The 11,670-nt window shown below is 44.8% G+C and overlaps 1 protein-coding gene across 2 annotated transcripts; it reads left to right on the top strand.

The window, feature by feature from the left end:
* Positions 1–408: 408 nt before the first annotated feature.
* On the top strand, positions 409–10,140 carry LOC115322300 (programmed cell death protein 6). Of its 2 annotated transcripts, none has more exons than XM_029982695.4 (6): positions 409–782; positions 1,128–1,189; positions 1,274–1,318; positions 7,050–7,226; positions 7,303–7,412; positions 9,818–10,140. In XM_029982695.4, exons 1-6 carry the CDS (start codon positions 730–732, stop codon positions 9,917–9,919), a joined length of 549 nt encoding a protein of 182 aa, XP_029838555.1. In that variant the 5' UTR covers positions 409–729; the 3' UTR covers positions 9,920–10,140. The 2 variants fall into 2 exon arrangements, with proteins under 2 accessions (XP_029838555.1, XP_029838556.1); XM_029982696.4 differs by having other exon boundaries at positions 438–782; positions 7,068–7,226.
* Positions 10,141–11,670: the final 1,530 nt, after the last annotated feature.

Here is an 11,670-nt window from a genome sequence, read left to right as displayed (position 1 = left end):
CGCGCGAAGGCACAGAGACACGGCACTTCGGCGTGCCAAGGATGCTTTGAACACGCCGCCAGCCCTTCCTTTCGACGCGTTGTGCCTTTTTCCTGCGACACTGCACTTTCGTAAAATTTTCCACGTGTTCACAACGGAAAGTCTCAACAATACACAGAGTCTTCAAAAAACTTCTTCGGCGAATGACGACGAACGAGTAGAAAACGTGTCGTCAGCACGCTGGAAAACCGCAGCAAAGGCTAGCAAAAACGGCAAATCGTATCCCAAGCGAGTGACGCCCGGTGGCTTCACTTGCGGGAGCGGCAAGCGCGATCCAGCAATTGTCATTGAGATCAGTGGGGATTACTAATCATTTATACGCGGTTGCTCCAGCGACATCGCAATCTTCCTCACGTGACACGTCCACGCCAACCTCCTTGGTCCACGCCTCTATGGTCCACGCACTGTGCGTGCGGTGCGTGCTGTGCGTCCAAGCCGTCCATCCATCCACGGGCTTCTGGCGTCATAGTTCCGGTTCTAGCTGTTCTAGGGCTCCTCCTCCTCTAGGGGGTTTTGCATATTTTACCAACTGAGTTATGGGCTGTGAGTGCTGTTAGTTCACTCATTTTTACGAGTTTGAGGAACTTTAAAGTTTCCCAGTGTTCGTGAGAATTGTGCGAGTTCAGCCTTTGCCAGTTTACTTGAGCTTTTGGCAATATCTAGTGCTTGGTGCTCCAAAATTGTCCCGAAATGGCCCAGCCTCCGAGAGCGGACGTGAACTACCTCCGTGGGTTGTTCAGGAAGTATGGCCATTTTTTTTTGCTCATTGCTTGTGTCTTGAAAACACTGTAGGCGGTCTGAATTCGAACTTATTGTGCCCAAGTCCAGCTAGTCGCCGATCCAGCCGAAGGAGTGGTTGATGGCCGCGTTTTTGCAGGAAGCAATTGCTAACGCTTGCGTCGGTTGATGCGTCACCTTAGTCGCAATGTGGTAGATGGGCGTTCCAGGCAGCTGATGGCTTTGGGTACAAACATATCTCACATGACAAAAAGAACGCCGAGACTGAGGACACACACAAGGGTCCGATCCATTGATGTGTCTGTCGCCCCATAAAATTTTGTACGTTCACCTATTTCTCCATGATCCAGCGTGGATAAGGACGGAACTGGAAACATCAGCGCGACTGAGCTTCAGAGTGCGCTCTCCAATGGTAAGTCCCAACTGCACAGCTTGCGAGTGGCTTAATGCTACGGTGCCGCAGCTATGTTGTAGCAACCGTTTGGTTTCATTCTAGGAACATGGAAGCCGTTCAACCCAGAAACCATAAGAATGATGATCGGTGAGTTCTGCTCGCGTCGCCCTCCCTGCCATGGGAGAATTTCCGATGCCCGGGCCCGTATAGCACCACCTTGCCTCCTTTCACACGCAGATTTTGCGTTTTGCCACGGTTAAATCCACCTGGCCTTACGTATCACTGCAATTGTTTTTTGCTTTGCTCTTCACTACATCGTCTCGAGTCTACCGAGCCGATACTTTAAGCGACAGTTGTAGACAAACCAGAGTATTACATGCAGCGCTGGAAAGGGTATCAACTCAAGTTACACCTACTATCACTTCCAGTAAGACCCTTTTCTGCGCAGTGCACTGCCATTTTGGGGACATCTGTCAGTGGAGTTTGCTTTGGCTACTTTCAGTCTGGCCACTTTGATCATCAGAGTGGCCGGACTGGATTGGATCGTGTTGATCATGGTCATCATTAGGGGTGTCGCGAACTTTTTTCGAACCGGATTTTTAGTTCGAACTTTCGAGGTTCGACTGGGTCGAACCGGTTCGACGAACCTTTGAAACTTTTCACCAGATTCAACCGGTTCGACATGTGGCCAGATCTTGATACACGCATGTCTAGGTTTGAAGAATTAATTTTTATGCAAAATGGTTATTTTATTTTATGAACAATTGCAATTAAAAGAAACCAATTCTAATTGCTGAAGACGTTAATAACTTAATTTTTTGTGCTGTATTAACTGAAATAACCAATCAGCGGTGCCCTTAATTCATCCCTTAGCCATTACCGTCCAATCCGAACGAAGCCAACTGGCCAGCCTGTCGCGCATGCGCACGAGAGTCGAACCTCAATACAAGGTTCGTCGAAATTTCCACAAAAAGTTAGAAAAAGTCGAACCTGGTCGAACTCGAACCTCGGCCGGTTCGCGACACTCCTAGTCATCATCAAGAAACTTGTTGATTAGAGTATAATGGTGTACTAGAACTGGGAGGTGTGCCAAGCACCGGTTGTTGCTAGGTTCTCCAACTGGATTCTGCTGTGCCGTAGTCAGGTTGCGGGCAGATTGGATACGGCACTCTGCTTCGGTTGTACGCAATCCAGTATTGTAATTCCGTCAAAAAATGTGTTGTTGTTGTTTTTTTTTTTTTTTTTGCTTGCATTGCTGCTGTACAGCATGAATAAATTTGGTTAACCCCCTAGAAGCTGTTCAAAATCGTTCCGCTCGTTTTATCCTCAGTAATTATCAACGCACTGCAAGTGTCACCTCTATGAAGTCTAACTTATCCTTGCCTAGTCTTGCCTCACGCCGAAAGGTAGCCCGTTTGTCTCTCTTCCATAAAGTATTTCACACTAACTCATTCCTCCGTCAACGTCTCCTCACACCACCTTTCTATGTTTCATCCCGTCTTGATCATCCTCATAAAGTAGGTGTACCACTATGTAGCACAAACACATTTCAACAATCTTTCATTCCCAAAACGTCTTTGGATTGGAACCGCCTTCCCACCTCCATCGCCATAATCCAGGCGGATGATTTGTTTAAAACTGCTATTTCTAACTTGTATTGTTCATAACTAATTTGTGCTTTGCCTTTCAGCTATTCATTGTATAATTTTTCTTGTTGAATACAACCCACTCCCCTCTGTAATGCCGTTGGCCCTGAGGGTATTGAAATAAATAAATAAATAAATAAATACATGTGAGAATTACACCACTTTACTTTTTTGTTTTATTCGCGTCTCCAGCTCGACGCTCGCCCTCCCACGGCGGAAATGGGAAGCGCTCTAGTGAGGGTCCCCCGATTCTCCTGCTCAGTGGGCATGGCGGAACTGCTCGCAATCATGGCTCGCGAAATGTCATTTCTAAATGCTGTGCCTTACTAGAGTAGAGAGTTTTAGTATTGCGCATAGAAGCAAGCGCAAGCTTTGTGCATTTGCGTTAGAGTTGCAAGCCCCACATTGTGCGTGCACCTCAGCGCCATCCAAGACCGCAATTCGAACTGGAAAGGCTGAGATTGGCAAAACGACGGTGCATAAAAATGAAAGTTACTAAATGTTATTAAAAAAAAATTAATGATTAAAAAAATTTTTTGGGCATTTGTTTTGGATAGATATTGGCGGCGACTTACGTTGCATTTTTTTGCCATTTGGTTTGGAAGGATATTGGCGGCGACTTACGTTGTGCCGATTGTCGAAAGTCGCGACTTTGATCGAAAAATATACTTCAACCACAATTAATGTAATTTTACATGGATTTCTCACATTAGCTAAAATGTTTTCATTGACTTTGGACTATTTTTATTTTATTACTTGGTAATTAAAAACACTTCAATTGGCACCAGTGATGATAATTAGCACACTTTTGGTTGTAATATTTGTTCGCGCGTTTGAAATTAGATCATAAGCAACGCTTGAAAAAATTACGTATTACAATTTCTGAATTTTTATATTATTATTATTGCCAATCGCGGCAATGTATGCCCCCAATTAACGATAAGATCACGAAAATACGTAATTTAACCATAATAGTCTTTCCAGAAAGGTATAATTTTGTTTTCTTTTTAGCATATGAAAAACACTGACATCGTTATCAAGGTAGACAAACAGTCAAACACTAGATATAACGTAAAGTCCTATGCGTCACGTGTTGCTATAAAAAAGCACACACACACGCACACTTCAGCTGTCCGACTCAAATTCCGTCTTTGGGTTGTTGCAGTGAGAACAGCGTTTATTAATTTATACGGTTTGTGGACATATTGTAAAAATTGGAATTATTCTCTTACTCTTGTGCTAGGAATAATGTTAAACCAATTAATCATCTGAATACCCAAAAACTCATTAAAAGGCCCGCAGTTCATTATTTCCCATGGCAATTATCTGAGCAAGAAAAGGCAGCCAGAATGCACAACTATCGGCACTGATTTTTTCAACAACTACAAATATCAGCCTGGATTGAAACGTGTATGTCACAAAATAAAGTTTCCGCGAACAACTTCTGTAACTAAATAATTACGATGTGAGACACATCTCAAGTTATGAAAGAATATGAAATTAAAACCTATACCGAGAAATTAAATCCAAAATAGAGATTAGTTTCGGTTTTGCTCCAAATTGAAACGCGCATCCTTGCATAAATATTACGCTAAACACCATTCTTGTTTTCAGGGTAAAGAGGTGACCTGCGCCCATAACACCCTAGCTTCATTGTATTACCAGAAATAATTTGTGTTGGTCAGTAAAGCCAGCACACTAGACAGGCTTAACAGCGGCTCGCATCTCCTACCCTCACTATAACCGCCATTTTGGAAAATGAGTGGCGCCACCTATAGTTAGTCGGAGTTGCGAATAGCAAAATAGAACACTGTTGAGTGTTCAAATCGAGAACACTGGGGGGATCGGTGGCCGAGTGGGCTAGCGCACACCAGCTCGGAGCACGTGGAGCGAAAGCTCGCGCTGCAGAACCCAGGGATCCTGGGTTCAATCCCCACCCCTGCCCATTCTAGGCTGTATAAACATACACACAACCCAATTTTTTTTTATCGAGAACACTCAGCCGATAGTTTGGTGCGCAACGGGTCATATTCGACTGCTCGCAGAGGAAAATAAGAGCTATGGTGACCCTTACTGAGTCTTTTCTCAAATATGCACCATGTAAATTTCAACTATACAATTTTTATATATTTTTATGAACAGCAATGTGCAAAGCCCCTTCGTCGTAAGTAAAACAAATTACTAGAGGTTATTTTCAATTTGTAAAACAGTATTTATGCTGCAAAGGTTATTTTTTTTATTTTCTGGTATTTTGACACAGGAAGTGCCCACATTTTACTTTATGCTTTTGCTCCTTGGACTTGGTAGTTTGCTGCCTTGTTTTTGCCTCTCAAGGAGTGCGTTTGTCTTGTGCAGAAAAACTTCACTGAGTGAGGCCCATGCAGTGGTGGGTAGCCGACCTTTGGGAGTTTTTGCACCATAAAACCCGCAAACAAAGCAATGACCTAAGGGAGTTTCTTCAGCGAGTCAATTATGTCAAACATAATGTCAGCATTGACGTTTGCATGTGCTGAAGATCTTTACAATGTAGTTTTCCAGACATCGGCACAAGCTGACAAGGGGCAAAACGATACAATGAAACTTCTGATTGCATCCGATTCTTTGTCATTAACAAGTGGTTAAACATAAATAACTCCAAATTTGTATTTCATTTGTTTTGTAATAGCCATAAACCCCTAGGAATGGTCATGTAAAAATAATAAAGCCAAATAGTTACTGAAATCTAACGGATAAGCTCGATTTTTCTTAAAAGGACTCAACAAAACACAACCTTCTGCATCACGCAGCAGGTTGTATTCCGTTGAGTGCTACAAATACCAAAACTTTTTTTTTTTTTTTTCTGGTTAGATTGTGGTGGTAGATAAGAGTGTTTGATAAACATATTAAAATACAGATCAAGGTGGGCTAACAATTTGCAGTTACAGTGACGAAAGGGTAAACAAGGAAAACTAATTGCATGCAAACTTAGTGTAAAATCCTGAATAAGCTCCCCCTCAAGATTTCAAGACAATCATGTGACACCAGGGGCAGATGCAGGAATTTCCAGGGGGGGGGGGGGGGGGGGGGGGTCAGGTGTTGGTCAGTGTACCATATGTTCAGGAACCCCCTCCCTCGTTTCCATGCCCTAAATTTTTACACATGCAGAAATCAAGAGGGGGGTCAGGACATCTAGACCCGCTCTAAATCCGCTCCTGTGCGACACTGGGGCGCTCCTTTGGCCAACAATATGTAGATACGTATTTTCCAAATGCTACACAATCGAGGGGTGGGCACTTCTCGTGGATGCTCGGTATTTTAGGGAACATTGAATCTTTGAAATGGAGAATAATGAGCCTATCCACTAGGCATGCATGGTTGGCTATATTTAACATTGTGGGATAGCCATCATGAATACAAAATGTTTTATTGCTCGTCTTGACTCAAGGTCGAGGGCTTCGCGGACTCCCCATTTGTGAGCCACTGAACTAGATGGTGCCACTCGCAGCTTTGAATTTCGGTGGTGGTGGTAGTATTGAAGGAAGTCAGTTTTGAGACAAAGGGATGAAAAATGATTTTCTTAAGTGCAGATATAATTTGAGTGGGTGATTCCGTCTACAGTTCCAAAGGTGCCAACATTATCGAGAAAAGCTTTTAATGCAACAACACGTCACCGCAATCAAGGGGAAGACTTGTCGCCAAATTACCCAAGCACCAAGGAGAATGCGGAGAACGTAGGTACACATGGTGCGCATTCTCACCTTCCTTGTATGGAAGAATCAAAGTATAAGCAAAATAAGACCTTGAGGAATGCATGTGCAAAATGCCATTTCTTTTAGATTTTTGCTTTGGAACAGTTACTGCTGCAGATACCAGCAAGTGCAATGCATTGTGTAACTGCAGTCGTGGCATGTGCCCGGGAGGTCTCTTCCGAGTGGGTTTGAATTTCCCGTCCCCAATATGGCAACCGCACTGCCAACAAGAAAAGGAATGCGATACTCTGGAAACCTTGACTAGCAAGCACTTTTCCACGGGCAAGGACCCTGGTCCCGCTTAAACAGTCTCTTTCCAATGCTCCTAAAGTTACCGCAAGCTGGACTCTGCTGCACCATTGCTGCCGAGAGACGGACCCCCATGCTGAGTGTCGTAACGCCACTTACGCAGCCGAGACCAACTTGTGAGGGAGAAGTGCAGGCACTGTAGTGGACAGCCGAGCTCCCCTGTCGTCATTGCTGCTTCCTCTTCCTCCTAAACAGACATGTTTCGTTCGCCAGGCATGTTTGACCGGAGCCGTGTCGGGACGGTCGACTTTGACGAGTTTGTCTCTCTGTGGAACTACATCACCAGCTGGCTGAGCTGCTTCCAGAGCTTTGACCTGGACCGCTCGGGCGCCATCGATAAGCGAGAACTTAGCGAGGCCCTCACTAGGTTTGGTGCGTATGGTGGCCGCTCGTGCCTTGCCAATTCTCTCGGAGGCCCGTGCGAGCTTTTGGTTGCTTCTGTGCACAGGCTACCGGCTGAGCGAGCCAACGATGACCATGCTGCTAGTGAAGTTTGATAGGGACGGCAAGGGATCCATCAACTTCGACGACTTCATCCAGTGCTGCGTGACACTCCAGGTGCTTAACTCTTTTGTTTCCCCAAGGCTGGTATTGTCCGTCAGCCGACGTTAAAGTATGAACCGCATGCAAGCTATTCGGCGAGCGACGAGACAAGCGATGGCGATCCCCTTCATTGTCGCTCGGTCAGTTGCGCGAGGCGACAAACCGCATGAAAGTTGCTGGAGCAAGCGACCAGGGCGATGAGAGACGTTTTTTGAAAAATCCAAAAACCAAGCGACACGACAAGCGAGAGTGAGAAATTTCTGTCGCTTGTTGCCGACTCCCGTTGCTCGTATTGTCGCTCGCTAAATCGCTTACATGCGGTTCAGCCTTAACTCTTTCCCGACCACGCTTTTTGACGGCGCTTGGTTTCCAAGCGCCGTTAAAAAACAAATTTAGTGCGGAGTATTATGTTCCACAATCTCGTCGATAGCCGAAGAACTGTAGTTTCGGTTTCAACATAGTTTTGAACTTGGCAACAAGCTGGTGGGCTGTCAAAAATAGTCCTGGGTGTGACATGGCTAACTGGTTGCATCAGTCTTAGTAACAAAGATGGCATTTACTTACATAATTCAACTGCATTGTGGCACATTTTTTAGACTTCAAGAGCTCTAGGGACACTTTTAACAATGTTATAGGTGTCGCTTAACAGATGGTTGTCAGTTAGCATCACTACAATTTCCAGTGCTGTCATGAGCCGACGTGTACGTTTTATGTTCCCAACAAGGCGGACAAAAAGCTAAATATGAAGGAACTGCAATTGAGACTATGACAAAACCATGGTAGAACACAAAGAAAGCATTCTGCTGTGGATGTGAGGTGTAGTGTCTGTGTTTCACCAATATATGCATTCCTTCGTTGAAAAGTACACGTGTTAAGAAGGCCAACTCTCAGACGAATCAAAAATATATGTCAGAGTATACAAGTTTTCAGAAGTAATAGCTTGGGTATGGGGCATATTTTGTATATTCTGAATTTTTTAAATTTGTTGTTTACTTTGACATAGCTGTAGAACTTTCAGCATATATACACCTTCCACACATACATAGTATTTTCAAAAAATATTTCATTTTAAAATCTTTTCCCCACATAATACCAACCTGTTTCTTTTGAAAGAACAATTGGCCACTTTTTTGGTGTGTCATACTCATGCTGCTAGAAAAAAAGTGGAATGCACAAGCCCTAGCCACAACAGCCCAGACTGCATGCACTGCCCCAAACAGAACTGGTGCAGTGCACTTGAGTCTTGCCGCATTTCAATGTACATTACCTCGCTGTCTCAATGCTGCACCCCAAGAACCTCTCACAGACTAGTCCCTCAGCAAATGGAAAGAACTGTGGGCAAAAGGATATCCCGACCAGGGTGTAAGATAGACAGGTGGAGAAACGAGAGCCAAATGAGCGATCGGATGGTGTCCCTCTTGGTTTTCTCTTTTTCTGTGGCGCCATCTATGTGGAGCACCGCAAACTCTCACTCCAGGTGGGCGACCGGTAGCGACCGGCTAAACTGACGGAGATGGTTTCTCGTGGATTTTTAATGGAGGACTGTCGTGCTCTCGGTTTATTTTGCGCACTCTCTTATAGAGTTCCATGCAAATCCGATTCCAATTTTTTTCCTCTCGCCGCAGCGCCATCTGTCGCAAATCGGGGGTACCCGCAAGCAGACTAGTACACAATCCGGTCACGGCGCTGCGGTAGGCTTCAATGGGCCGTTTCCCCACCTTTCTATCTTACACCCTGATCCCGACACAGTATACCAGCTTCCCTCACAAGCAACGAGCACAGACAGATTATGACTGCTTGTAACAAACCAACCACACTTCTGCCTTCATTAAAAGCACATATTCAAATTAGGAAATAAAAAGCGGTTGCACGGATCCTTTGAAAATTGCTGCTTTTCCCGTGGTCAGGAAAGAGTTACCGTAAAATACCGGGCAAGCGCCCACTCAAAATTTAGAGATAATCGCGAAAAATTGGGGGATGGGTGCTTGTCCGGTCATCAATTTTACATATAAATGTACTGTGCATATTTTTTCATATCTTAGGAATTTGGATATGGGCGCTTAATGTGGAATGGGCAGATGCGCAGTATTCTACGGTAACATTTAAACGAGGGTGGAGTGGCATTGAAGCCTGTTCTGGAACTGTTTGCGGTAAAAGTTAAGAGCGTGTCATGCTACGATGGGTTGACAAAAGAAATATAAAGTTTTTTCTTACAGTAGAAATGAAAAGATCCAGCTTTACTTTGGTTTAATGTTTACAGCACCAAAAACAAAACCTATTAGAATCCAGACTAACTATTCAGCTGGCACCAACTAAGGCAAAGTTTCTCGTCTTTTGTACAATTTGTCAATGCTGGCTCCCCAGTGTTCTCTCCCACCGAACGGCCACTAAAACACCGTGTGCCCTTTCTGCACCCCTAGACCCTGACAGCTGCATTCCGCCATCACGACACGGACCAAGATGGCTGGATCAAGATTTCCTACGAGGATTTCCTCCGGCTGGTGTTCAGTGTGCGCATGTGATGGCCTTCGGGGAGTGTTGTTGGTTCCTTCTTTCCCCTTCACTCCGTTTCACGGCGCTACAGTTTGTTTTGTCCAGTGCTTGTATGGTCCCGGACAGGCACGTCTCCGTGCTGTCACGGAAATGTGCCGAGGGGGCTGTTGCCTTTATTCCGTACCAATATTGCATCAGGTGCCCACAAATGTCAACAGAGTTAATAAAGGGAATGCTTCTCGATGCCTAAGCCATTTGTCATCTCGGTCCTCGAAGCACTGTAGCTGGAAAAGGGGCTTGTTGCTCTTGTACCTAGGATTTGCATGCTAAACAATCGTTTGTTATCTCGTGCATTTTTTTTTGCATTTGAAAATTTCAAAAGACTAGCATTTTTTTTTTTCTTTTTCCCCAAAGGTAATGCAGCAAGATTTCATGCTGTAAATGACTTACTGGTGCAATGCTCTTTCTGAAAGCCAGATTCTCCAAGGTTGGCTGTATTATGTAGCGATATCCCTTGTTCAATAGACTACTTCCATAAAGCCCTGCATGCAACGCGGCGCGCGTTGCACTCTGGGAACTAGTTGGCCAGGGAGGAGGGCGGCATGGTTTCGGTTTCGATCGACACGTCGACAAGAAACTATACACAGAGCGTGGACTATTACGGCCGTCATCTCACGTTTTCTGGTCCCGAGAGCGTCATTTGTGGTCTCTAAACTAACCTAAATGGCCAGACCGCGAAGCTTTAGCACAAGCCTGAGACGTATAGCTTGTCTTAACACATGCTTGTTGTATTTTTGTACTTGAGCCTTCCTGTTAGCGTTCCAATCGACGTATGTGGACGAGCCAGTGCTGGGAATCTCGACGCTGCGAAGCACGGGGATCTTGCTTGTTTACGAATCAACAAGCTCTAGCAACCAATAAGTATGCATACATCGAGCTCGCGCCTTTACATTAGTGTTGTTGATCAGGAAGTTTGTTTGTTTCGTGCGTCCATAGACGAAATATTACTTCTTGCAATTACTGTTTTTCTTAATATGCTTGGGTATGCGAGGTAAAACTCGAAGGCGCCATTGAAAAGCTCAATTTCAACACACTTCTTATCGCTTATCTGTACTGGCCCGCAGCACTGCACGAAGTGAAGTCCCCGCCCGCTTGCATTCCACTAATATTGAACATCGCGTATGCGCATAAAGTTATCCTGCAATCATGTCGGAAAATTCGCACGTACAGACCGCTTTAAGAAGGCAAAAGTCGAGACTTTGTGTGAATAATGTCGCAAAGTGCGCCGGACGGGTGCGAACCCCTATGCGGTGCGCCAAACGAACGAATTCAAAGCGCGTTTGATGGTTGCTAATGGCCATAATATTTGTTACGTGTTTGCTTTCTTCCTGCCTGAGTACGCCGAGATAATTTCAGACACACCGTTCAGGCACAGATTTTGGGCGTAAGTAAAAGCTCGTCCAAAAAGGCTTAGCGAGGAGTAAGGGACGCTTGTTAGGGCCTCCGTCGTGGCTAGCCGATCTCAGCGTTTGCGAAAAGTTAATCTTTTATCAGCATAAAATTTGAGTGGGAGATATATGATGAGACGAGGAAGACATCATAGTAACTTTTGTGCAGTGGTGAAGTCGAATTTATTGCGTTTAAAAGTTCATGCGTAAACGCTGGGCTTAACTTTGATACCCTGTGAGGATGCGGCTTGTTTTTCGCCCAATGAAGTAACAAGAAGCGGCCGTTGAGCAAACAAAATGCGTGTAAGGCCCAGATGAACAAATTTCAGTTC

This window comes from Ixodes scapularis, unplaced genomic scaffold (assembly GCF_016920785.2).
Source record: "Ixodes scapularis isolate PalLabHiFi unplaced genomic scaffold, ASM1692078v2 PGA_scaffold9__187_contigs__length_104089568, whole genome shotgun sequence".
NCBI lineage: Eukaryota > Metazoa > Arthropoda > Arachnida > Ixodida > Ixodidae > Ixodes > Ixodes scapularis.
The sequence above is the reverse complement of the archived record's forward strand: the minus strand, read 5'-3'. Positions and strand labels throughout refer to the sequence as shown.

What these genes read in the sequence shown, in the direction of transcription:
- LOC115322300 (XM_029982695.4), top strand. Translation starts at nt 730, where the DNA reads ATGGCCCAGCCTCCGAGAGCGGACGTGAACTACCTCCGTGGGTTGTTC. An exon ending in TCAGAGTGCGCTCTCCAATG is followed by an intron (nt 1,190 to 1,273) that starts GTAAGTCCCAAC and finishes GTTTCATTCTAG; the next exon opens with GAACATGGAAGCCGTTCAAC. An exon ending in AACCATAAGAATGATGATCG is followed by an intron (nt 1,319 to 7,049) that starts GTGAGTTCTGCT and finishes CCTCCTAAACAG; the next exon opens with ACATGTTTCGTTCGCCAGGC.